Below are 27,627 nucleotides of genomic sequence, written 5' to 3'. Positions count from 1 at the left end.
ATCCACATCTTTCATGTCTTTTCTTTTTAATCTGTGTTTTTCAATCTCTCTTTATGGGTTTTCAACACCCCCATAAAATCCTGGGGTGCAGGGATTAAAATATTGCCTTTGTAGTATTTGTTTTTTATTCTTTCTTCGCCGCATGATTGTGTAACAACCACATTGAGCACTTTGTACAGTAATATAATAGTTGTACAAGGGCTTTGCACAAAGACCAATGTTTTATTCTATTCCGGATATGCCTTGGGCATGACCAGTGTAATGCTATACATGCCCTAACATGCCCCTCCTCTATACACACATTAATATTCATTAACCAAATCCATTGGCTGTTCCAAACCACATGGTGTCAGCCTTGGCTGGGTGTACTGAGAGGGGCTCTGTCACAAAAGGCTGGGTGTAGTGGGGGGGCCTTAATTGGAAAGGGGCGGGGCACCTGTCACTTTGCCGGACGTGGGCCGTTTGATGAAAGGTATAGACGCTTCTTTTGTCCTTTAACATGAAGGTAAGTTGTGCAAAATGTCTAGCACCTGTAACCCTATTGACACCCCTTCTGTCAGTGTTTCACCCCATATGTGGGACAACCTTGAGTCACTCCGCAGTGGTATTGGGAGAGACTGGGTACCTGGTTCTTACTAACTAAATAACTGTTTATCTAAAAGTAAATGGGCAGGGGGACATGGCTTGGACATTGATGCGAGCGGACGTGTGCCGTTGAGCTCCGCCATTGGAACTGGATTTAGACCGGCTACAAACAGCATAAGCTCTTTACTCTCTTTACCGGAACACGATGAGCTTTGGAATGGCGACCAAAAAAAATGTATACGGATTTGACCGCATTTCTTGCTAAAATAAAGCAGTCGACTTCGAAACCATTTGATGATGCAGCAAGGCCTGATTTTGCGGATCGCTCTAATAAAGCTACCAGCCCATCACTAGAGGATTACACAGAGCCGGACACCTCTCCAGTCATGGTGAGAATTCTTCAGACTTTATTAGACTTTCTTGAAACCTCACTACACTCAGATTTTAAAGAGGCCATAGACACTTTGCGCACTGATCTACAACAAATTGGAAACAGGGTTGATGGGCTGGAGTGAAATGTGGATGAGCTCCATCACTCACAAAAACCAATATACAGATTATTTGGAGATGGTTAATAAACAAATTATAACCATAAAGGATAAAATGGCGGATGTAGAAGACAGAATACGTCGTAACAATGTCTGAATCAGGGGGATTCCAGAATCAATAACTCAAGGGGAATTGAGCAAATACTTTCATACAATGTTGGTAACCCTTTTACCCCAATTAGAGCCCTCTACTTTGGAAGTGTATAGGATTCATAGAATCCCAAAGCCAAGAAATCTTCCAATGGACATACCACGAGACGCCATTGTAAGGATTAATTTTTTCACTACTAAAGAATTATTTTCACAAGTTTTTAGGACTAAATTCCTGAGCAATACAAAATCTACATGTATATGCAAATTTATCAGCCTATGCATTATCACTCAGAAGTAGGGATCCACCGAATCCACTATTTTGGATTCGGCCGGACCCCTGAATCCTTCTCGAAAGATTCGGCCGAATACCGAATCCGAACCCTAATTTGCATATGCAAATCAGTAGTGGGAAGGGGAAAACATTTTTTACTTCCTTGTTTTGTGACAAAAAGTCACGCGATTTCTCTCCCTGCACCTAATTTGCATATGCAAATTAGGATTCGGTTCAGCCAGGCAGAAGGATTCAGCCGAATCCTGCTGAAAAAGGCCGAATCCCGAACCGAATCCTGGATTCAGTGCATCCCTACTCAGAAGAGAATTTGCTTCTACTCCTTACAAGTGGGGTTGGTACTCTTGATTATTTCAAGAAATGGATCACAATTTTATTTTTTAACCCCTAAGGAAGCAATGTCCACATTAATAGAATGGGGAATGTCAGACATGTCAATGGACACCACAACACCAAAAATCCCAAAAAATGTTCATTGGATTAGTCAACGGTATCTCCGCAGAAAAAAACAACTCCAGCGATCTGATAAAACTTAAGAAAAGTGAAGAGCCTATTTATTAAAATAAAGTCTACAATGTTACAATGAACTTCCAGTTCACAAAATGGTTAAGGTCTTTATGTGGTTTTATTTGTCTTATTTCTATTTTTTTCTTTATGGTCTGATTGTTTAATAAACCTAACCATGTCTCCCCAATGCCTGGATAGTGCACCTCTAAGTTGCAGTATGGCTTTTACTGCACCTGTCACCAAGACAAGCACTTTGAGTTCTCTTTGGGTATTTCTGGTTCTAATATTTTTCTCTCTGTTTTTTACCTTTATATTTTCTTTCTTTTTCTCTTTCTTTATTTCTATGTTTACATACTGCAGTGCTGTCCAACTTCTGTGGTACAGAGGGCCACCATTTTACTGGTCTATGTGGAGGAGGGCCGATAATATAAATCAGTGTTGGCTAATTCCCCTTTTAAACCACACCCACTGTAAACCACACCCATATTACCACAAGAACTTTTAAGATCATATCCACATTATCAGTGGTAACACACCAAAAAACCAAATGGTTGGTACTCACTGCAGGGAAATCACTCATGTGAAAAATCCCTCATCACTCATATGTGAAGTCATGTTAAAACACCCCCTTAAATCCATATGCCTCATCCTCCCCTGTGGATAATACAACAACCCCCAACACATGATTAAACACCTTAGGGGCCCTTAACAACAATTTCCAAATGCTAACAAACCCCAAGAACAAACCCCTAACAGGCTTACATTCCATAGGTAGTGTAGGGCAAGCAGAGATTGGCACACACAAGCAGCACTGAGTAAGCAGAGAATGGCACACACAAGCAGCACTGGGCAAGCAGAGAATGGCACACACAAGCAGCACTAGGCAAGCAGAGAATGACACACACAAGCAGCACTGGGCGAATAGAGAATGGCACACACAAGCAGCACTGAGTAAGAAGAGAATGGCACACACAAGCAGCACTGGGCAAGCAGAGACTATTGTTCACACCTGCAAACCCCCTGCAGTGTTCACACTTGTGACACCTCTATTGTTCACAACCTTAAAGCCTTGTACTGTTCACACCTGAGACGCAGACATGGCACCCAACGGAACGTGACTATACCTATTTTTTGCCAGTTCATTTGTCACACTCACGTTTCGCTTTCATTCTTTTAGACAAATACCTGTTACAACTTGTTAAGAAAACATATATTGGAGTAGTTCCCTGGTTGGATCATGCTCTGGTTGGTATGTTGCTTACCTTAAATTCTAATCCACTACCGTCAGCTTCTTGGAAGTTAAATAACTCAAATCTCTCCAAAAAGGAACATATTGACCATTTTATTAATTTTACTAATGAATTTAGAAACTTTAATACTACACCAGAAATTAAAACTGATACTTTGTGGTATGCATACAAAGCCTTCCTTAGAGGACACATTATAGCTTGACTTCTAAAAAAATGAAGCAAAACATTACTAGATCTGAATCTGCAACTAATTAATGAGACGGAAAAAAAAATTCAACCATGGCATGCTCCCAAAAGGTAACAGTTTTAAAGCACCAAATCCACCAAATCCACTTCGAAAAAGTAACATTTCAGTGTACTATGCTTAAGCAAAGATATTATGCACAAGATAATACAGCAGGAAGGTTGTTGTCAATCAAACTAAAAGAAGCTAAAGCTAAATCTAGAATTTTCCAAATTAAAATTCAGAGGGTAAAATTCTCACCAACCCTTACCAAATTGCAGGTGAATTTGCGTCCTTTTATTCAACATTATATTACCTTAGTAAAGACATGAAAACTAATCAACCTACCATACAGGATATAGACCATTTCTTATCTTCTTTAAAATTACCAACATTGTCTGAAGAGCATCTTCATTTATTGAATTAACCTATTACAAATGATGACATTTTAGCAACCATAAAAACCCTTAAACTAAATAAGACACCAGGGCCAGATGGCTTTTCTAACAATTTTTATAGATCAATGGCCCAGAGTATTTCCCCAATTTTAGTATCCCTTTTTAATAATTTTGCAACCCATGATACCGAAAGGGAAGAACTCTTCCAGGCTACCATAACCACCATACCAAAGCCAGGGAAAGATCCAAACTCAGTAACAAATTACCATCCTATATCACTGCTTAACTCAGATATAAAAATTTATACAAAGATTCCGTCAGTTAGACTTAATACTATTATTAAAATACTAATCAGGAATGATCAAGTGGGATTTCTGGCTGGTATGGAATCTCCAGACAATACCTGGGAACTGATCAATATAGCTTTGCATGCTAATATCTACAAAAATCCCTGTTTACTACTTTCATTAGATGCTGAAAAAGCTTTTGACAGGGTAGCCTGGCCAATTTTGAAAGGCGTTCATACAAAATTTGGCTTTTCTGGTCCCTCACTAGATAATATATTAGTACTGTATAAAAACCCAACAGCTAGGATTTGTGCAAGTGGATACTATTCTTATTTTAAACTAACCAATGGAACTAGACAAGGTTGTCTCCTGTCTCCCTTAATTTTTGCTTCATTAATGGAACCTTTAGTGGAAATTATTAGAACAAACCCTCTAATAACAGGTTATAAAATAGGCGCCTAGGTATATTAGATATCATTGTTGGCGGATTATGTAATTTTATCCCTTTCTGACCCTGATAAATCTTTACCAGCACTCTTTGATACTCTTTCCAAATTCTCACAGGCGTTATATTACAAAATTAATACTAACAAAACAGAGGCCCTACCAATTTATTAATAATAATAATAATAATAATAATCTGACTTTATCAAATTTAGAATTTGTCCAAAATTGGTTAAACCTTCCCAACTACACTTACTACTTTTAAAGTTTGGGACACAATTCAATTTTCAGATAATTTAAAAGAAGGTCTACCTACCCTTATCCATTGCATCCAATAGCTGCATTTCAATATGTAATTCCACAATTTAACCTTACACCATGGACTAAGGCAAGTCTAACAAAATTTGAAGATTTTTTCAAAAGACGACATTCCAGTCTTTCAACCAACTACAAACAAAGTTTAAGCTATCCAAAACAACATTTTTTATGTATCTGCAACTCAACAGCTATTTGAAATCCCATGCAGATGATAAGATTAAAAAGATATCTAAAATTCAACTAACCAAAATACTAGCCCAACAGGCTTGGATCTCACAATATTATGTGGCCTTGATGGATGCTAACTCACAAACTCCAGGTTCATATCAGTTAAAATGGGAAACAGAACTGGCTTATAATAATAATGCTTTTCTCCTATTCACCTCTACCACACAATCGGTACAGCTATTAGAAACTGGTGTCAAACTAATGTACAGATGGCATATGGTTCCTATATTTTGCTTGTTTTATTTTGAATGTGATATACTTAATCACTTTAGTATTACATCCATGCAATTGGGTTGGTACCTATGAGTTTTCCCTTAGTGATTTTTTTCCTCTTTTTGTGTCCCTTTCTCTTTTCCTTTTATTCTTTCTTCTTTTACTTTTCAGATAACCACCGTCTTTGGACAACTAATGTTAAATGACTTCAGATTTAGTATAGATATAGTACTTAACATAATGTTTCAGAAAAACAAATGTACAAAGGATAACAATGTTTTTGAGCTGTACTATGTTCTCACCAGATGTCTAATTTGACTTTATATGTATGTATAAATCATTCTAAGTCAATAAAAATCTTTAATAACAAAAAATAAAAGTAAATGGGCAACTTATACATACAACACTCCTTACAGGTGGCACTAGAGTCTCACTAACTTCACAGGAGCAAACTGTCTGACTAACTAAAAGAAATAAAGTCTATACACTCAGTCCAATGCAACACAGTCTCTGTAATCTCTGAGTTCTCCTTTAGTATGAATGATAACAATACTCACTTCTCAGTCTCTTAGGATACTTTACACAGAATCTTCAGGTGAGTCAAACACTTATGGACACACAGTGCAACTCCAGTCCCATTGGATACTCAGATGGAAATCCCCTGCAAGTGCTGATTCCTCCAATTTGGACTCCTCTCCCTGTCTCTCCAGACACAGTATGTGGCTTCCCTGTACCAGCCTGATACAAATAACAGCTTTTGGTGGGGCCTCTCAGCTCTCTGGGCCCACATGAAGCTCCCTGGTCTTTCTCTCTCTCCACCTCGTGGCTGTTCTCTCTGCCAGGCCCCCCTGCTTCCTCTCTCAGGTGGCCACTCCCAGGCTGCACTACCTGCCTACACACCTGCTGTTATTTCAGTCACTGGGTAGGGGACTAACTAATGATTCTCACCCAGGAATCCAGCCCTAAACCAAATGCAACATGGAGGGGCTCAGTGAATGTGGCAGTGAAGGTGTGTAAGTGTCTGATTGGCTCACTCAGCTCATAAAAGGACAGACGTCCGGCCTCATAGTCCAATGAGATCCTGATTCTCCCACATGAAGGATTGATGGGTAAATATTTATTCCTATGTACCACTTTATAGGTGCAATTATCTCCCTTGCACAAACACCAGCTCTTGTGATTATTTCCAATCCAAGCCTGATACTCTCCCCTCTCTATACTGGGATAGGCCACCCCTACCCTCCAGGTCCCTGATTCACTGACCTCCACTTCCCAGTAATGTCGCCCTGAGGAAAAACTCTTGCTGCTTAAAATCTGAGTATCCCACTGAAACCTCTTTGGGGATTGTGGGTAATGTAGTTGTGTTAGTGAGTAGGAAGCAGATTTCCTGTCCCCTGATACAGACACATGATTATGAGCCGTGTTTATATCCAGTAACAGGTCTGTAGCCTCCTGCCCATAGATCAGTGTCCTTATACCCAGCACAATATGAGCCAATCCAGGGGCCATTATCCCATCTGTGCCCCCCTCATTATCTGCCCCCTCAGCCCCACACAGTGCAGCTCCATGTGATTCCTGTGCCAGTAAAGAACACAATGTATCGCACATGTTACACAGTTCATGTATCGGCCGGACCAACTCTTCCTTCTCTGTCTCCACCTTGTGGATTATATGAGACAAAACATCCTCCTCCTGCATCTGAGTCTCTGGGACCAACTCTTCCCTCTCTGTCTCCACCTTGTGGATTATATGAGACACAACATCCTCCTCCTGCATCTGAGTCTCTGGGACCAACTCTTCCCTCTCTGTCTCCCCCTTGTGGATTATATGAGGCACAGCATCCTCCTCCTGCATCTGGGTGTCTTGGTACAACGTCTCTCTGTCTGGGGTCAAATCCTCAGTGTCTCTTATCTGTCTTTCTGTCTCTTGTGTTAGTACTTCCGCTCCTTTTTCTCTCTCTTTAATGATTCTCACCCAGGCATCAGCCCCCCCTAACCTGAATGCAACATGGAGGGGCTCAGTGAATGTGGCAGTGAAGGTGTGTAAGTATCTGATTGGCTCACTCAGCTCATAAAAGGACACATGTCCAGCCTCATAGTCCAGTAAGATCCTGATTCTCCTGCAAGAAGACTCACATATATTTTTTTGATTCATGTCATGTCTTACTGAATAGATATTATTATACCATCTCCAAAAACACCAGGACTTCTTATTATTCCCTATACCAGACTGAAACCCTCCCCTCTCTATACTGGGATAGGTCACCCCTACCCCCCAGGCTCCTGATTCACTGCCCTCCACTTCCCAGTAATGTCGCCCTGAGGAAAAAGTCCTGCTGCTTAAAGTCTGAGGCCAATACTGAAATCTCTCTGGGGATTGTGGGTAATGTAGTTGTGTTAGTGAGTAGGAAGCAGATTTCCTGTCCCCTGATACAGATACAAGATTATGAGCCGTGTTTATATCCAGTAACAGGTCTGTAGCCTCCTGCCCATAGATCCGTGTCCTTATACCCAGCACAATATGAGCCAATCCAGGGGCCATTATCCCATCTGTGCCCCCCTCATTATGTGCCCCCTCAGCCCCACATAGTGCAGCTCCATGTGATTCCTGTGCCAGTAAGGCAGACAACATATCAGACATACTACGCAGTTCATTTATCTGCCCGACCAGCTCATATTTCTCTATTTCCAGCTTATGGACCATATCAGGGACAGAATGAGGTTTTCTCTTTATTTTTCCGCTGTGTTCCTCCTCCATCTTGGTCTCTGTGCAATTTTCTTCTCCACTCACTTTGTCTCTCTCTGTGTATTGGATCAGTTCCTCAGCTTGTCCAGAACACTGTCCTCTTTCTCCTTCCCAGGCTTATTTACCTACAAGGGGATGCTGAAAAAAAATCTAATTATTATAGATGTAAAACCTTCCTGAATTTTAGATTTCTCATTTCATAAATCACTAGTATATTCTGGCTAGTACTATCCTGATCAGCAAGTCAACTTCAATGCCCACAACACTGTACACAAAGCCATACTACTAGGTACGCGGCAGCCTTTAATGGGATGTAAAGCCAAACATAACACTGTCCCACAGTGTCCCCTAGTTTTCTATAGATGTTGCTGAAAAACAATTACAGGTGCAAGAAAATTCACACATAAGAATGTGACTGATCAAAAACTATAGATGCACATGACCAATAAGAATGCCGATTTCTAGCACCATGACAGAAGCATATTATTATCTAGATGCAGTAAAGCAACACCCGGAGACAATTTAATTTTTATCTTCAATCTAGAATTCAAAAAACTAGGGACCTCCCTCCAAAATAAATTAATCTTTGGAAAGACCAAAAGTAATGGAGAAGTGATACATTAGTCTCATCACATTTAGGGCAATATGATATAGGAGTATTAGAGATACTTTTAGAAAACATTTTCTCATAGCCTAAATGGATAAGCTTAAAATGCTGTATTCTCCAACTCTCTGCTAGAATTAATTTATTCTAATTATAAATAGATTTCACCAAGTCTAAGGGAGCTACTTGAGTTTGCAACATTTGATTGAAGTTTTTGATAATGGGTGTGAGTCTGTACCATAAACATTCCAAGTTTTTTTAGATAGAGACACAATAGAAATCGAACAGGGGAGTTCCAAAAATTCTGCCAAATCATCTGCTAGTTTGTGGTCAGCTAAAACCAGATTTTTGTTATTATGTAGCAGAGAAAGACCACATTAACAAGCTAAATAATAATATCTATCAGCATCACGAAGCTTATACTCTTCCTTGAGCTTTGACCAAGACATTTTGTGAGTGGATCAAAAATGTCTTTAACTAAGATTAATACGTTTCTCTTAGTAGAAAATAAAAAGGAGGCAGACTTTTGATAATCTGAGGGTTTGAGTAAGAGTTTAGCTGGCATGAAAGGTTTTTTGTATAACTATGTTGAGAAATTAAATGTTTCCACACAAAAATAGAATCACGATAGATAGGATTTCTCTTAAAATCATAAGGAACATTATCCCATTTGCTTTGTAAAACAGAGAGTATATCAAAGAAGGGTTCTTGAAAGATCTCAATGTCGGGGTTTGTAAATTTCAAGGTAAAATGCAGCTGTTGTGGAATAATTTATTATCAGGTGCAGGGAGTTGCAAGGGGAAATGCAGCTGTTGTGGAACAGTTTACGGTCAGGTGCAGGGAGTTGCAAGGGAATAAATGCAGCTGTTATGGAACAATTTATAGGGAGGTGCAGGGAGTTGCAAGGGAATAAATGCAGCTGTTGTGGGATAATTTATGATCAGGTGCAGGGAGTTGCAAGGGAATAAATGCAGCTGTTATGGAACAATTTATAGGGAGGTGCAGGGAGTTGCAAGGGAATAAATGCAGCTGATGGAATTGTATAACATATAATAACAGATGCAGGGAGTTACAAAGGAAAACCCATAAGACGTTGATTGGTGTTTGAATACAACATAATACTGGGTAGAAAATGACTATGGTACTTACACTAACTGCTCATACACATTGTCCCCCGAAAACAATAAAATACATTTAGCAGCAGATTATGTTTTATTTATACAGAAGTTTGCTTTTCTTTCTTTTCCACAATTATTGCAGGGCAAGAGAAAGGAACAAGCAGTGAAGGGAGGGGGAGGAAAACAAACAGGGCAGAGAGGGGGTTAAATAAATAGGACAGAGAGGGAGAGAAAGGAGCAGGGAAGGGAAAACCAGCAGGAAGGGTTAACAGAAGTCTGCAGGGAAGGACTGAGAGTGACATCACAGACACACCCACTCCTCCCTCATTGGCTGCTGCTCTATAGCTTATACAGAAAGAGCCATCGGCTGCAGCTCAGATACTGAACAGTCTGAGACAGGAAGTTGCAAAGGGGGAGGGGCTGAGAACAGTTTTCAAGCAAATACAGAAGTTTTTTGATGCAAAAGGTATTGAAATAAAAACACTTTCTTCTATTTTACATTATTTGACATGGTTTGATGCATTGTGAAAATGTATGCTATATGTCCCCTTTAAGCAGATGTCAATAAGGTGACGCTAATATAGAATCAGCCGATTCAACTGAACACTTTATGCCCCAGTGTCCCAGCAGCAAATCCAAAGCCGCCATTTGACTTTTTCCAATTAAATTGAAATCCTCTAAAAAGAAGGGGTTTGACAGCAACAAAAGAACCTCACGTTTAATAATCCCCTGTGTGAATGAACCATAAACAATTCCGATTTCCAGGGATATTAAGAATCAGGTTACTCTTAGTCCCGCAGGCGCGGCAACTGAAATGGCGAGTGCTGAGGTGACTGGTTTAGTGTCGCAGCAGAGTCAATATGGATGTGAGTAAATGCACCACCAGTCCAGTCCGGTAAGAACCCACTTCAGAGCAGGCGCCAACACACACAAGCCACAGCCGAAAAAATCTAGCGCCAAGTCACCTCACGAGCAGAGCCCAAGAATAGGTCGCGCTGCCTTGGTCGCTGAAATGGCGGCTGCTGAGGCAACACAACCAGAAGCCACAACAACGTTTTAAGGAGTCTGGGCGTCAGTAAAGCAGCCTCTCTTCACCCACTGAGTCTTGCGACCAGCCTCAGAGTCCGATAGGGACAAACTTCAGGGGGGAACAGATATTATATCATGATTTTAGACCCAAATTCGCAGGAGTTTTATCTCCGCGCCTCCATCCCTGCGGGCGCCAAACCGGAAGCCCTCTGCAAAACACATTAAAGTCAATGTGCGTCAATTTTGATGTCCGTGACAATTTTTTATACACGCACCTATTTTGTACAAATGCATTAAAGTCAATGGGTGCCTGAGTCATTTTGACGCACAAAATTTTTATGCGTGTGACTATGCCAATTTTTTGGACATTAATGACCCTGACATTCAAAGCACTTCATAATTCTGCCCCTCCCTACATCTCTCATCTCCAGATACTCACCCAACCTGCTCCTCAACTCTTCTCTCTTCCTCACATGCTCACATTCAAGACTTTACAAGGGCTGCTCCCCTCCTCTGGAACTCTATACCACATACAGTACTAAATCTCTCACCCACTTAATTCTGATCTTGCCAACTCCCACACCTTGTGTCTTATTCTCTTCCCTTTAGATTGTAAGCTCTGTTTGCACAGAGCCTTCCTCACCTTCTGTACCGGTATTGTTTGTGATGTATGTAACTCCAGATGTTCTATGAATGTAATTCATGTGACTAAGTTGTATAAACACATTAACTTTACAGTTGTCAGGACCACTGGGAGCGCCCGGCGTTGCGTCCTTCCTTCCCGGCAGTCACGGTGAATCTAAGATGGTGACACCCATGGGCTGCATGTGGTGCTGTGGTGCCGACGCAATGATGCAGGCGTGATGATGTCACTGCCGGTGCCGGATTTCAAAAAGGGCATCCAAGACGCTGTATCCTCGCCCAAATATAGGTTCTCTTTGCTGGTGTTCCTGGGTGTTATTACTGCTGTGTCCTGATCTTGACCCCTGCCTGAAACTCTGATTTTGAACCTAAAATCTTGCCTGGACTTTGATTAACCTCTTGTTTAACCCCTTTGTTACCGCAAACTCAACTTTTGACCCGGCTTCTTCCTTGGTCCTGACTACTCACGCTGGGAGCCATTAGGTGCCATGACAACAGTGCTACAAAATATGTTGGCACTATATAAATACATGTTAATAATAATAATAATAATAATAATTGCTTTCAATGTGGCCAGTGTGGATATGTTGCTAGAGGGTGCAGAGTAACAAAGCAGCTGTAGATGTGGCTGTTTCAGAGGGACCTGCAGTAGCCAAACATCAGAGTCCAGAACAACATGTGACCAGCTATACATTAAGGGTGAGCCCAAAAACCAGGAGTATAGATTCCAGTGTTTATAATCTCTATAAAAGACAAAAGTTTGCAAGTATAGCAGGTCAAGTGAATTGTATCACTCCCAAGTACCAGTCCAAACTTCTGCAACTTATTGGAAAGTGATGCCTTGTGAATTGCCCAATGGATGGAATTCAGGCTTTGTGGGACATGGGCTCCTAATTTATCATAATCAATGACACTTGGAGAGAAACAGTCTTTCCACACACTAAAGTGAGAGCCATAGAGGAACTGCTAAGACCTGCAACTCTGTGTGTAAAATCAATGGACTAAACAGACATTCCATTCACAGGGTGGATAGAAGTGCAGTTCCAGCTCACGTCAAAGGTCAACTACACCAAACAATTGTAAGTGCCAGTATTTGTTTCTGGAGACCCAAAAGTTGCTGAACAGCCAATCACTAGATACAATGGGATTGAAGAAATCATCAAGCAATCCTGGGGCATAGGTGAATCAGTTCTGAGTCTACTGGAAACAATAGAAACATCTTTTTCTCTGCATAAAATAAAGGCAGATAGTTTCCTAAAACTCGTAACAGCTCATTGTACAGAACCTGTGGGTCCAGAGAGCAGAGGATTTCTGCAAATTCTGCCATCAGAATAAAATGTACTGGATCTCTTAGCAGAACCGGACTATGTGATACACATTCCATGATTTGTGTCAGTTACTGAGGGGTCATCTCCAATACAATACATTCCAAGAGGCCACTATTCTATAGTAATAGTTTACAATCACATAATAAAGCTTGAGCAGGATCTGAGATAACCAGTTTGGGCAATGAATGAGTGAACAGGTGTAAATTGTGAGATTTTGCACCAAAAGGACAAGAAATAGGAAGTAAGGGCAAAATATAACATAGCCCTCAACAAAGATGGGGAACTACACATGTTGTAGCATTATCATACACGTGATGAAGTGCATGGCAACCTTTTTGTAAGAGAAGCCCACCCGCCAGAGAGCAAGAGAGTGCAGCGGGGGGCATTACAAACTCTTTCTATGTCTTCATAAAGGTCTTCTGTGTAGAACTTACACTATTAAAGTTTTGGGCATAAAGTCCCATAAGTGCTCCATGTTCTTCATGCTGATATTCTATTTTGTGGCAGCATCTGGGCTTTTTGTCTTTTTAAGGGGTGAGTGTGATGCTCTTCACTCTCTCTCTCTCTCTCTATATATATATATACAAACATACACTATATATATACAAACATAATATACATATATATCTATACAGTGAGTGAATACATCAAATAAAAACTTGCTATCCCAGTCACAGGTAGAAATAATATATAGACTTACGCTGCTCAGGCTTCTGCTAGATATTGGGTATGAGTAACACTCAATGTGCTGTGAGTGGAGTGTGAGTGGAGTCAGAGTGGTCACTGCGGGTGAATCTGTAGAGATTCTTCTAATGTTCAACAGAAGTCTGTGGTTTTATTCCACCTACGCTCTGAGCTGAGACACAACTGGAGCAGTTCTAAGGCTGAAGACTGGGCAGAAACAATAAATAAAGATCATTTCTCTGTTTTTCTTCAAGAAATGGGAAAACCCGTTTTACCTGATTCCTTACAGAGGCAGTGGGATGTGTTTTCAGATGATTGGCCAAACTGAAACCAACATTATCTGTATCTGTACATAAACCAGCATTATATACAGCATTTTGCGTTCATTTCTAACAAACAGGGGTCTTACTTTAAATTAAAAAACCAGGCGGAATGACATAGCAACAGAGGGCCTTGCACACAAAGCTAACAATCTAAATCAACAGACAGGCAAATGTAATCCAGTTGTTTTTAGATTGTTCCAATTACTTTCCATAATTTATTTTTTACTGTTTTTCCAAAATCTAAGTGTAAAATTGAATGTTTATGTCTCTGGTGTTTGAGTGACAGCTCAGTAATTCAGGTGCAGATTCTGTTACAGTTTTATAACATTGAGTTGATCCATTTCTCAGCAGCATCTCTGGAGTATCAGTAACTATTGTATCAAGTCTAACAGCTGCCTGTAATGAAACCCAGAGATTCTGCTCAGCAGGGACAAACATAACAAATGGATCAATTCAGAATAGTTAACAGGGTCAGTGACCCCCCTCCCAGGGCTGCTTCAGAAGGTGAAAAAAGACACTTGACACTTCACTTGACACTTCAATATTAGAAAAACATATATAAAAAGTCTTTGGAAAAAAGTAATTTCACCTGAAAACAACTAGTTGTTTGAAGGTGAACCACCCCTTTAAGGTTGAACTTTATGGACTTGTGTCTTTTTTTCAGCCTGACTTACTATGTTACTGTGTTACTGTGATACTGTGATACTATGTTACTGTGTTACTATGTTACTGTGTTACTATGTTACTGTGATACTATGTTACTGTGATACTATGTTACTGTGTTACTATGTTACTGTGTTACTGTGATACTATGTTACTGTGTTACTGTGTTACTGTGTTACTGTGTTACTGTGATACTATGTTACTGTGATACTATGTTACTGTGTTACTGTGATACTATGTTACTGTGTTACTATGTTACTGTGTTACTATGTTACTGTGATACTATGTTACTGTGTTACTGTGATACTATGTTACTGTGTTACTATGTTACTGTGTTACTGTGATACTATGTTACTGTGATACTATGTTACTGTGTTACTGTGTTACTATGTTACTGTGATACTATGTTACTGTGTTACTGTGATACTATGTTACTGTGATACTATGTTACTGTGTTACTGTGTTACTATGTTACTGTGATACTATGTTACTGTGTTACTATGTTACTGTGTTACTGTGATACTATGTTACTGTGATACTATGTTACTGTGTTACTGTGTTACTATGTTACTGTGATACTATGTTACTGTGTTACTGTGATACTATGTTACTGTGTTACTGTGATACTGTGATACTATGTTACTGTGATACTATGTTACTGTGTTACTGTGATACTATGTTACTGTGATACTATGTTACTGTGTTACTATGTTACTGTGTTACTATGTTACTGTGATACTATGTTACTGTGTTACTGTGATACTATGTTACTGTGTTACTGTGATACTATGTTACTGTGTTACTGTGATACTATGTTACTGTGTTACTGTGATACTGTGATACTATGTTACTGTGTTACTATGTTACTGTGTTACTGTGATACTATGTTACTGTGATACTATGTTACTGTGTTACTATGTTACTGTGATACTATGTTACTGTGTTACTATGTTACTGTGTTACTGTGATACTATGTTACTGTGATACTATGTTACTGTGTTACTATGTTACTGTGTTACTATGTTACTGTGTTACTATGTTACTGTGTTACTGTGTTACTGTGATACTATGTTACTGTGATACTATGTTACTGTGTTACTATGTTACTGTGTTACTATGTTACTGTGTTACTATGTTACTGTGATACTATGTTACTGTGATACTATGTTACTGTGTTACTATGTTACTGTGTTACTATGTTACTGTGATACTAGGCAGGTTTCAGGAAAGGGTTCTGGATCCCACGTAAGATTTTCAGAAATAATTCCATATAATGTAAAGTCAGTGCTAATTAACCCTGCGACTGTGAGGGAAAAAATCGGGGTGCAGGGCCCATTTTTTGAGTCACAAATACCAAATATCATCATGAAAGCACTGCGTATCTTGACAGCGCTATATAAATAAATGATGATGATGATGATCATGTCTCTACTCGGTTTAATACTCAGGAATCAAATTCATTCTGCAGTGAGGAAAGTAGTGAGGAAAGAGACGGGTTCAGACCTGGTCATTTGCTGCTCTAACAGTGAAGACATTTCACCAACAAAATTCAGGGCAGGAGACTTAAGTAACACCACAGTCTGCGCCATTAAAGGGAGTCAAAGTCAAAGACAGATAGACTGGGAAAAGGTACCATTAGTGGCTCGGGAAATTTGGTCATTTGAAACTATGTGCGGTAACATTATTTGAGCCATTTAGTGCCTTGCACCCCAAAATCTCTGGACCTTTGTTTATCCATTTAGATGGGACATTCTTATCTGTGTGTAGAAGCCGAAAGGGATTTATCGTGGATGGCAGATTTGTAGCCCCTGTTTTTAGGTTCTGAGCCATCCATTTAAGAATGTTCCCTTTAAGAAACACCAGAGGGTTAAGCAGCCAGAAGGTGGGCTGGACAGCCAAGGGGTGTTTAAGGGAGTCAGCAGCAGGTATGTAAGGTGTATAAGGTGTGTAAGGTGTGTAAGGTGTGTAAGGTATGTAAGGTGTGTAAGGTGTGTAAGGTGTGTAAGGTGTGTAAGGTATGTAAGGTGTGTAAGGTGTGTAAGGTGTGTAAGGTGTGTAAGGTGTGTAAGGTGTGTAAGGTGTGTAAGGTGTGTAAGGTGTGTAAGGTGTGTAAGGTGTGTAAGGTATGTAAGGTGTGTAAGGTGCGCAGGTGTGTAAGGTATGTAAGGTGTGTAAGGTGTGTAAGGTGTGTAAGGTATGTAAGGTGTGTAAGGTGTGTAAGGTATGTAAGGTGTGTAAGGTGTGTAAGATATGTAAGGTGTGTAAGGTGTGTAAGGTGTGTAAGGTATGTAAGGTGTGTAAGGTGTGTAAGGTATGTAAGGTGTGTAAGGTGTGTAAGGTGTGTAAGGTGTGTAAGGTGTGTAAGGTATGTAAGGTGTATAAGATGTGTAAGGTGCGCAGGTATGTAAGGTGTGTAAGGTGTGTAAGGTGTGTAAGGTGTGTAAGGTGTGTAAGGTATGTAAGATGTATAAGATGTGTAAGGTGCGCAGGTATGTAAGGTGTGTAAGGTGTGTAAGGTGTGTAAGGTATGTAAGGTGTGTAAGGTGTGTAAGGTATGTAAGGTGTGTAAGGTGTGTAAGGTGTGTAAGGTGTGTAAGGTGTGTAAGGTATGTAAGGTGTATAAGATGTGTAAGGTGCGCAGGTATGTAAGGTGTGTAAGGTGTGTAAGGTGTGTAAGGTGTGTAAGGTGTGTAAGGTATGTAAGGTGTATAAGATGTGTAAGGTGCGCAGGTGTGTAAGGTATGTAAGGTATGTAAGGTGTGTAAGGTATGTAAGGTGTGTAAGGTGTGTAAGGTGTGTAAGGTATGTAAGGTGTGTAAGGTGTGTAAGGTGTGTAAGGTGTGTAAGGTGTATAAGATGTGTAAGGTGCGCAGGTGTGTAAGGTATGTAAGGTGTGTAAGGTGTGTAAGGTGTGTAAGGTGTGTAAGGTGTGTAAGGTGTGTAAGGTGTGTAAGGTGTGTAAGGTGTGTAGGAGTTGCACAGGAGAGAACTGTCCTGGATTGTTGCACCTGGAGGCCTGATAACCAGTTGGACTTTTGCTGGTAGTTTTCCCCACAGACCAGGCCTGGTTAGTATCTTGGGGTACTGAAGGCTAAAACTGCTGAAGTCAGCTATTTTGTTTCTTACTGGACTTTATGTTGCTGACGGAAGCTGATTTCTTTCTGTTGTTGTTGATAGCCTTTTGTTTTCAAAATAAATGGACTGTTTTTCTTTTCACCTTGGAGTGGCCTGTATTTACTAAAAATCCCACTGTGATCCCCCCAAACATCACAGGTGTATCAGCTTAATAGAATCCTAGCACAATGCATTGAGAAGATGGGACGTTCCACAAGTCTATAGAACTCCCACTCCTTTAGAATAGGAGCAGCTACTCAGGCATCCTTGTGGGGGCTCCTTGTTGCTACAATTAAATGGATGGGTACATGGGAATTGGACAGATCTGTGAGACCCTCATTGGTCGGGCTTGTATGATTTGGATCATTGGCTATTCCTATGTTCACTGGGCTACTGAAAGGGCTAGGAAGGGGCAGGGCAATAGTGTTACATTTGTTGGGAGAAACAAGGGAAAGTGGGGTGACTGCTCCCCTTTATTGACTGACTAACAGGAGAATCCCAGCAGCTCCCAGAACATTTCACTTCATTTTTTAATTTGATTTGTCTAAACATTGGGCAAGAAATAGATTTCCACTGAGACCCCATTTATTCTCACTGAGCTGTGCCCCTAATAGTCATATCTCTGGGGGTGTGGGGACTAGTACACTGAATAGAATTGGAATATGTAATTTAATATGTAGGAGGATTGTGTCTCCTCTCCTAACAGGGAATTAACCAATTGTACTATATTTGCCCAGTGATTTGTCCCTCCTAAAATGAAATATACAGTTCTGTGTATTACAATCTTCTATCATTTATATGAGGGTGACCTAAAACATCGTCTCATTTCCAAACAAGTGCTTACAGTGGCGTAACTACATGTTACTGGGCCCCACAGCAAATTAATTTTAGGGCCCCCAACATATCCAGAGGTTGTCCGGTTTTACCAAAATGTATTGAAATTGTACATGAATTTGAGCCTCATGGGGCCCCTATACCTCCTGGGCCCCCTGCAGCCGCAGGGTCTGCTTCCTCTGTAGTTACGCCCCTGAGTGCTTAAAGGACAAGGAAAGGTTGAAATGAAGTGTAATGCATTTTAACTGCATTTTCATAACGTTTATTGTAGAACTTCTCCTATGCAGGGGCGATCCTGGCCCCTCTGCCGCCTGAGGCAGCAGCAGCAGCAGCTGCCCCCCTCCCCCAGAAATTTGCTCTTAAAGTACCAGGAGCAGTATTTTTGGTGCCCCTGGTACCTAGTGGGGCGCTGCTGCCTGAGACGACAGCCTCAACTCGCCTCATTGGCGAAGCACCGCTGCTCCTATGGGTATTTTCCTTCCCTCTATTGCTGCTCCATTCAGAACCTGCCGGCAGCACTAGGGGGACGTCACCAAATCCTTTTCATTCCATTCTCCCCGAGGCATCAGACCTACGGCTTTTTTCATTCTAAACCTACGGGCGACCGCATTCCACTTCTTAGCGCTGCTGCTTCCTTCATTGGCGTCACTCTAAGGAGTCGCTGGTTGGAGGAATTTCCCGCAGGCACAACGGGTTACACTGGTGTCAGCCTTAGAATAAATGGAACAGAGACATTCACAAGTGTCGATTTTAACTCTGCAAATGCCTGTAACACACAATGAACTGAGCGATTCAGTACAATATGATTATGGGGGTAAACGTTCATTCTCCTTTAAAGTAGATGAATAAAAGGCAGTTACACACATGAAACACACATTCTATTATTTGCTCATTTATTTATTGGGTCCCAGGAGAGTTAGATTTGTAGGTGGGGAGCCCCCTTCCTTCTGCGCTTCTGGTCTCCTGGCTCCTTCGGGTGAATCTCTTACTCACATGTCGGGAGTTATTTGGAGAGCGAACACATTGGATGTTCCCATATAACATTCTGTGCCACTGCTTCTGTTACACTTGTGCTCTGGGTGCCACATAGTCCTGGGGGGTGGGGGGGACATTACACTGGTGCTGATTGTGCTCCAAGGGGAAGAATATCCTGGAGTTAATGTGAGTACCAGGTACCAGGGGGTGATTTACCCCAAATTACTGACCCACATCTGTACATTATTCTTATTTACTTCTCTTGCCTGTGACCCCCAATCACCATGATGAAAGGTGAGTTCCCTAATTAATAGGGGAGACAAAAAACTGCCTCTGATAACTTTAACAGACACATTTCTATTTTGCTTTTTAATGGCTATAAATATATATATATATGATATTGGCATGTCCGAGACATGAGGCTTAATAAATCAGTTCAAGTTTCATAAAATAAACGACTCTTCTGATATAAATCCATTTATCCTGAAAAATAACCAATTACATATGTCACAAGTTACACACATGTTGTATGTTCAACCTGTGACTTGTATGTGTGACGTGTCATCAGGGCCGCCATCAGGGGGTGAAAGGGGGGACAAGTGTCCTGGGCATGAAGGGGGTCCCGGCAGTGCTGCAGTTTAGAAAGCGCTGGGCCCCCCTTACCAGAGCCGAAGATTTGAGGCCATCCTGAACAGCCGAACAGCCTACAATGCGGAAGTGCTGAAAAGCCGAAGCGCCGAAAAGTCCCGAAGTCACGAAAAACAGCCGCAATTGAAGTCCTGAAGCAACGAAAAGACCCAAAGTCATGAAAGGAGGTGAAGTTGAAGGGCTGAAGCCACGAGTTCAATTCTACTGACACCAGTTTGTGGGTTTTTTTAATCCCCCGGCCACCAATGTGTTATTTTAATATTCTATAGGCCCCTGACACCAATGTTTTTTTTAAAAAAATGTTTTTTGGGGCCCCAATTTTTTTTAACTTGTAAGGGGGGCCCTGCCACCAATGTTTTTTTTTTAAAACAAAAATTTTGGGGCCCAATTTTTTTTTAAGTTGTAAGGGGGGGCCTGACGCCAATGTTGTTTTTTTTTTAAACTTATAATGAGGCCCTGACCATCACTAGCTTTTTGTAACTCGTGTGGGGGGGTTCATTTTTAAGCGCTGATATCTGTGTGGTCTTTTAACTGAAATGTGGAGTGGGGGGGTCTGGGGCGGAGCTTGGGTGCCAGGGCCCAGTAAATGTTGTTGTACAGGGCCCCGTGATTTCTAATGGTGGCCCTGCGTGTCATTGGATGGAAAACTAATGCAATGACTGTTGATTGGTTTTAATTGGTTGAGGGGAGGGGTAAGAGCAAGAGGACAGACCCTTGAACCTATGAATGTACAAATTACAGGGTCTGTAATGATTTAACTTCATTTTTTATTTTCCAGGGGTCACAGGATTATCTCATTGTTTGGTTTATAAAATACCCTGTGGTTCTGGGGACTAAACCCAACTCCCACTGTATTTCCCCTTGTTGTGAGTTCCCCCGGCCCAGAGAGCATTGGTACGTTCCTCTAGTAATAATCTCCCTATGGAGGAAGAGGAGGATAGAGGCAGAAGGGCAGACACTGCAGATGGAGAAAGAATCTTAATCCTCCACATAATTATTCCCCTGAGATGCCCCTTTCCTCTTGCCCCTGGGGTCTGGAGGGTTAATCTGAGTCGTTCCAGTTATTCTGTTACTATGGTTTCCTAATGGCGTTGCTGTGCTGAGGAGCTGTCCCAATGTGATGAGGGAACTAACACTTGATATTAATAATATAATAATTCTAGGGGCTGCACAAGTGATAAGACCCTAATAAACTAGAACATATAAACTATAGACACTTATCCTGTACTGAGCCAACACAAGCCTCATGCATTAAAGGAGAACTAAAGCCTAACTAAAGAAGTAGCTAGAAATGTTGTAGATTATATTTTGGGATTATGTACCAGCCCAAGGCAACCACAGCCCTTTAGCAGTAAAGATCTGTGTCTCCAAAGATGCCCCAGTAGCTCCCCATCTTCTTTTCTGCTGATTCACATGCTCTGTGCTGCTGTCACTTACTGAGCTTAGAATATCAGAACTAGTTCATAATTGGCCCTGTAGAAATAGACATCACTTCCTGCTTGATCATTCCCTTCAGCCCAGAGCTCACTGAGCATGTGCAGTGCCACTGACACATCTAATAGAATCCAAGATGGTGACCCCGTGTGGAGAAGTCTGAAGGCCTGGATTATTACGGTTACAGAGATGCTCAACCTTCAGGCTGGTGCAATTCTACTTATATACATTTTAGGGTTTAGTTTTCCCTTGATGCCCCAATTTGACAGCCTGAGTAGGCACTTTGTCTAAGTCCAAACATCTTGTCATGTGATAGGGGCGTGGCCAATTAAAGTGCTACATAATACACAGAGCTAAAGATAGAGCTCAGGTCATAACTGAACAATGGCTTCAAGAAGTAGCATTGAGTTCTATACAGAACTGCCTCCCAGCTGCTGTGGCCCCTTCCAGGGAAATGATTCCAATTTGTCATATTAAATGTCAGGCAACAAGTGAAGTGCCAGGGAGTGGATGCCAATGAGGCCAGTGACACACACAAGCCATTCCTCTAGTCCCCACGGTTGTTTTTCAGCCATACTGGGGGGCTAATAGGGTTGTACAGAGCAAAGCTTCAGTTTGTTAGAGAGAAAGTGACAGAGAATGAGGAGAGAAGGTGTAACAGAGTCAGTAGATCAGAATCCTCCAGTTACTCAGTGGGTCGGCCCAGTCCATTCTATTGTTCCAACTATTTCCTAGAGACAGGAGCAAGTTACAGAGGCCACAGTATAATAGTAGCCCTGCTCTGTCTTCTATTTGCCACCAGCTAATGACTCACTTGTTACCCACAGAGGCTGCCATTGGGGTGTGGGAGAAGAAGACCCTGTTGATACAGCAAATAAAGTCAGTAGTGATTATGCTTCTTTAAGAAGGAGGTTTCCCCTTAATCACAGAGTGTAACTGCACTGCTGGGCACCCATACACACACATATTAGGAGAAAATCACCTACTGTCTGTACATTTCTCTGTAAGTGACTGGGCTCAGTTGCGACAAGTCCTGATACCAAACATAAGTCACAATTTCATAGGAATTGCCAGTGTGTCTGGGTGGGAACATCACTTGGGAAAGTTGCCTGAAGGGAACATTGACTTTTCTTTGTAACTCTCTCATTTCTGCAGCTCCCCAAGAACAGACTCATTTGCTTTAAAGGGGAAGTTCACCTTAAAGCTGTCATTATAGAACGGCCAAATCTGAGCAACTTTTCAATCACTTTTTTTTATTCATTGTATGGAACCAGTTGCCTTCTTCTGCCTCTCGCCAATGGATTATTGTGAAATAAAAATATAAGCTTCTTTATACTGAAATAAGATACTTTCTAAATATAAAATGGACAACTGACTGGTTTGTTAAATAATTAAGTTACTCTCGACATCTCAGCATGTGTGTGTCTGTATAGTCTCTCCTCATGCAGCAGTCTGATTGTGACTGACAGTGAAGTCTAATACATCCTTTGGGGGGCTCCCTTTGCCCAGAACATATAGTAGAGCTTGATCGTTCAAAATCACCAACAATCCTGTCTCTCTACCTGCAGGAGCTGAGCCAAAGTCAGTTATTGTTAGATTTAGTTTGTGCTGAGTGAGGTCTAATACATTCACGGGCCACTTGCTCTATAATTGGGTTCAGTTCAGTAGAATAAATTCTTCATACAGCACAACTGCCTACAGACCCGTGTGTATAAGAGTGTGTGTGTAAGAGTGTGTGTATAAGTGTGTGAATAAGAGTGTGTGTATAAGAGTGTGTGTGTCAGGGCAATGAGTTGAACAATATGGAACAGTCCCTAATCATCCCTTGCCCAAGCCCGGGGGGTACAATTGTGAGTATCACAGTAACACTAGGGGTCCAGATGAACATTTATTGGCAAACTACAAATTACCTGTATATACATTTGTTATCTGGATATATTCTTCTCTTCTTAAACCATGAAAATAAGAGTCTCAGCCCTCAATTCAACGTGCCAAGAATTCACCGTACTCCAACACCACCAAAACTTGAGATGTTCTGCCTGTAGATGAGATGTCGGTGTATGTTATGGCTAGGGAGGCTGCTCATGATTGGCTGCTGTGGGTGTCAGCTGACCCTACAGACATATCTCATTAGCTAACGATCTTTACCCAGGCATCATCCCCCCATACCCTGAATGCAGCATGAAGTGGCTCAGTGAAGATGGCAGTGAACGTGTGCAAGTGTCGCATTGGGTCGGACAGTTCATAGAAGGTCAGGTGACCTGCGTCGTAGTCCAACATGATTCGGATATTGCCACAGTAAGGTCGGAGGATTAAATCCGTCACTTTCCCGTTATGTCTCACTGAATACTTATAGTTCCACCGGTACAAACACCACGACTTGCTGTTATTGCCCAGGCTGGACAAGTCTCCGCCCTTCTCTACCGTCGCATAGGAAACTCCCACCCACCAGTAACCCAGTTCACTGCCTTCGATCTCCCAGTAATGTCGGCCCGATGTGAACTTCCTGGTGCATAAGGCTTGGGCATAATCCTGGAATCTTTCGGGTGTAAGTGGGCGACGCTGGTCTGTTCGTGTGTAGGAAACGGTTTTGCCGTCCTCCGATATGACAACGAGATTAGAGGCCACGCCCACATCCAGCTCCATGCCAGTCGCCTGCTGCCCATACACTGAGGACTTACAATCAAGGTCATTGGCCACAACAGGAGATTTTCTCTCCTCATCCTCATTATCCTCCCCCTCGGTACCACAATGGATTGATCCATTGGATTTCGGTTCCTGTAGGACAGTTATTGGATCGACCATGTTGCACATCTTCTCAATGTGACGGATCTTCTTGGCCAACTCGTTCTTCTCAATCTCAAGCTGCTGGATCAGATCTGGGACTCCATCTTCCTTCTCCTCAACATCTCTCCTGCGCTTCTTCAGGGGCTTCGTTGGCTTCTCCATCTGCCCTTGTTCTTCTGATGCCCCTCTCTCTTTCTGGGCCTCTCTGGGGCCAGTGTCTCAGGGTGCTCTCTCACTCTCAGGGGGTGTCTCAGTGGCCTCTAAACATCTCTCTTGGGTAAATCTCTCATTATTCACTCCCACCTATCTGTTTGTGGTCAGTTCCCCAGTCCAATGAGCCCTGGGTCAGTTGCTCAATGATCTCGCTGTTTGGGGCAAGTTCTTCAGATTCCCTCAACTCTTTATGTGGGGTCAGTGGGGTCGGCCCCTCAGTGAGTTTTCATCTCAGTTCCTCTCTCCCTCTGTCTAAGGGTCTGTTACTGTGAGCTCCTGCCTCCGATTATTTAGTACATCTGCTACTCCTTCCCACGACATCTCTCCACCTACAGCAGAAACACAAACAGGTTAGTGCTACAAAATAATATCATTTGCATGTATAGCACCAACCACATTCCCATCAGCCCCAGTGAGCTTACAATCTAAAGACCCAACCACATTCCCATCAGCCCCAGTGAGCTTACAATCTAAAGACCCAACCACATTCCCATCAGCCCCAGTGAGCTTACAATCTAAAGACCCTACCACATTCCCATGAACACCTGCCGCAAAGTCCTTACAATCTAGGGGCCCAATCACTTTCCTATAAATCCCTGGCAGGAAAACCATATAAACATGGGGAGAACACACACAGTCCTTGGCTGGAATAGAACCTTGGACTGTAGTGATAACCACTGCTCCACATCTGAATAGTGATACAATATATCAAGTGGTTTCTCCTCCAGGTGTGGGAGGGGCCTGTGCTACATTCTTCATATTCTCTGCTCTTCCGCTCTCACTCCACTCACTGTATCCAATAGTCATTCTATTTACCTCTTCCCTTCTGCTCCATTATCTCTTTCTATGATGTTGTTTCCATCCTTTATTGCTCTCAGCTAGTCTGACCATACCTTCCCCTTCATACTGTTGCTATTCCCTGTACTAAGCACAATTCAGCAGGAACAGCCCCTATCCTAGCAGTGATACATGTGCAGGGCAGTGGGCAAGGATCAGCCAGTGAGAGAGAAGAGGAATAGAGGCTAGTGGCCATGCTGAAAGGGCAAGAAGAATAAAGGAGAAGTAACAACTAAGAGTAGTGTAGCAATGACGCTGAATAGAGCACTTGTTTCCTATGTCTCAGGCTGCCAGGGAAGGAGGAGTGTAAGGGACAGACAGTTGTGTTACTGATCCCTGTGTAACTGTACAGATATAATCCCATGTCTCACACTCACTATAGATATAATCCCATGTCTCACACTCAGTACAGGGGCACTAGCACTGCTTTAGTGACGTGTGGGTTGAGCAAAACTGTCCCCGACCCACAGTCCAACCTGACCCAACCTGACCCCTCCTAACCCGTCCCTGCCCACATCAGGCTCCCCCTCCTTTTATAGATCGTAGCCCCACCCTGCCAGTGATGTCACAAAAGGGGCGGGCAGGTGTGTGTATAAAAGCTGAAGTCGGCGGGTGGGGAGAACAGGAGCAACAGCTCAACCCAAATCTGCCCGTGACCCCTCAGAGGGGGACAGAGGTCGCCATGAACGGCTGGTATTGGACCGGCCCACAAATCACTAGTCTGTGTGTGTCTGACACTGAGCTGTATCCTCACAATCAGTATGGCAGCTCCAGGATACAGCAGCCAATAGCAGCCCAGCGAGTCACTGGGGATCATTTATAAACACTGGGCAGTAACCAATCAGATAACTGCTTTCATTCTTCACCTGCAGCTGACTGAAACAAGCTCCTCACTGATTGGTTGCTATGGGTTACTGCCCAGTGTTTATGAACCAGCCCCACTATCTGTTCTTTCCCACAATGCCTCAGGCCAGGGCACGTGATTTGAGTGAGAGCAGAGGGGCCCCTAGTTGTGCCCATGTGGGAGGAGCCAGTGTCTCACTGAACCGCAGTTGGGCAAGTGCAGCGGGTGTCTCATATGAGTCTGTGTGTGACAGTACTACATGTCCCAGCATGCCCCATGAGCCGGACTGTGTGTGCAGTAAGCGGCCGGTGTATGACAGTGACACTATATTGTATATACACACACGGCTGCCTCAGCTCCGACTGGGACTTACACGCACTGAATCCCACTCACTTACTCACATCTCTGTGTGTCCCTCACTCCGGGGTCTCTCCTCACATCCGCCGCGCACAACAAGATGGCGTCACTTTGCCTTCTTCCCACCAGCCCCCGCGGCACCGTCACCAGCCGCTAGTCCCGCCCACCGGAAATGCCATGCGCTCACGGTCCCTCTGTCCGACACTAAAGGGGAAAGTGCGCACGTCTGGGGACCGTTATCAGCCACAATTCCGCGGGCTTCAGGTAGCGCTTATTTGAGAACCCGCGCACTTTTATGCAAATTACCCTCTCCCGGCAACTGTCTGTATTGTTTCTCTCACACGCGGAAAGTGCCCCATTGGTTAAACGTTGCAACGTCATAATCACGCCCCGCCCACCGGCTGCCTCACATACTCCGCCCATTTGGTACCCGACACGTGATCTCATTGGCTGTACGTGATTTCGTCACATGCGCGCGGGGTCTCTCTCAGGAGCCGGCGTCTAACTACTGTCACTGTGTTATGAGGTGGGGTCTTGTCCTGTCTCTCACATTCTGTCTCCAGTATAAATAAAGTTGTTGTTATTGTCTCATTTGTCACTTCCCTCAGACTCTTCTCATCACTCCCCAAACTGTAGCGCCTCATACACTGAGGGAAATAAGAGAGAGCAAGTGAGACGCTGCTGAGAGTAGGAGAGTCTAGTGGATAGAGTCTCCCTGTTGTCTGGAGCAGAGTCCCAGCAGTGTTATTAGTTGTGACTAAACAATATATAATACACACATACATATATATATACAGTATATTTATTACTGTCAGACATGTCAGTCAGCAGTGGATTATTAGGCCTCTACTCATTGTGCTGCTTCACTGGCTCATGAGGATAAATATCTGACAGCTGAACTGATTGTGGATAATGAAGAAAACTTCCAGTGTCAATAAATGTCGTTTTTATTAACTTACGACATGTTGGGGAGCTCAAGGGCCTTTGCTCTGCTCACGCCTCCCGCAATGTATACCTCCCAACTGTCCCTTTTTCAGAGGGACAGTCCCACTTTTGACAGCTCAA

At 42.4% G+C, this 27,627-nt stretch overlaps 3 protein-coding genes across 4 annotated transcripts in view; all 3 read right to left on the bottom strand.

Annotated features, from left to right (window-relative positions):
• Positions 1-27,627, bottom strand: part of LOC121395196 (zinc finger protein OZF-like) — a 461,594-nt gene that overhangs the window by 199,227 nt on the left and 234,740 nt on the right.
• LOC108695552 lies at positions 5,724-13,764 on the bottom strand. Its single transcript, XM_041568152.1, has 2 exons — positions 13,550-13,764; positions 5,724-8,266 (listed from the first exon to the last, which is right to left on the bottom strand). Exon 2 carries the CDS (start codon positions 8,138-8,140, stop codon positions 6,314-6,316), a length of 1,827 nt encoding a protein of 608 aa, XP_041424086.1. The 5' UTR covers positions 8,141-8,266; positions 13,550-13,764; the 3' UTR covers positions 5,724-6,313.
• On the bottom strand, positions 23,400-26,894 carry LOC108695568 (tripartite motif-containing protein 14). Of its 2 annotated transcripts, none has more exons than XM_018224158.2 (2): positions 26,603-26,894; positions 23,400-24,853 (listed from the first exon to the last, which is right to left on the bottom strand). In XM_018224158.2, exon 2 carries the CDS (start codon positions 24,471-24,473, stop codon positions 23,655-23,657), a length of 819 nt encoding a protein of 272 aa, XP_018079647.1. In that variant the 5' UTR covers positions 24,474-24,853; positions 26,603-26,894; the 3' UTR covers positions 23,400-23,654. The 2 variants fall into 2 exon arrangements, with proteins under 2 accessions (XP_018079647.1, XP_018079646.1); XM_018224157.2 differs by having other exon boundaries at positions 26,607-26,894.

This window comes from Xenopus laevis, chromosome 6S (assembly GCF_017654675.1).
Source record: "Xenopus laevis strain J_2021 chromosome 6S, Xenopus_laevis_v10.1, whole genome shotgun sequence".
Classification (NCBI taxonomy): domain Eukaryota; kingdom Metazoa; phylum Chordata; class Amphibia; order Anura; family Pipidae; genus Xenopus; species Xenopus laevis.
This window is presented reverse-complemented; position numbering and strand designations above follow the sequence as displayed.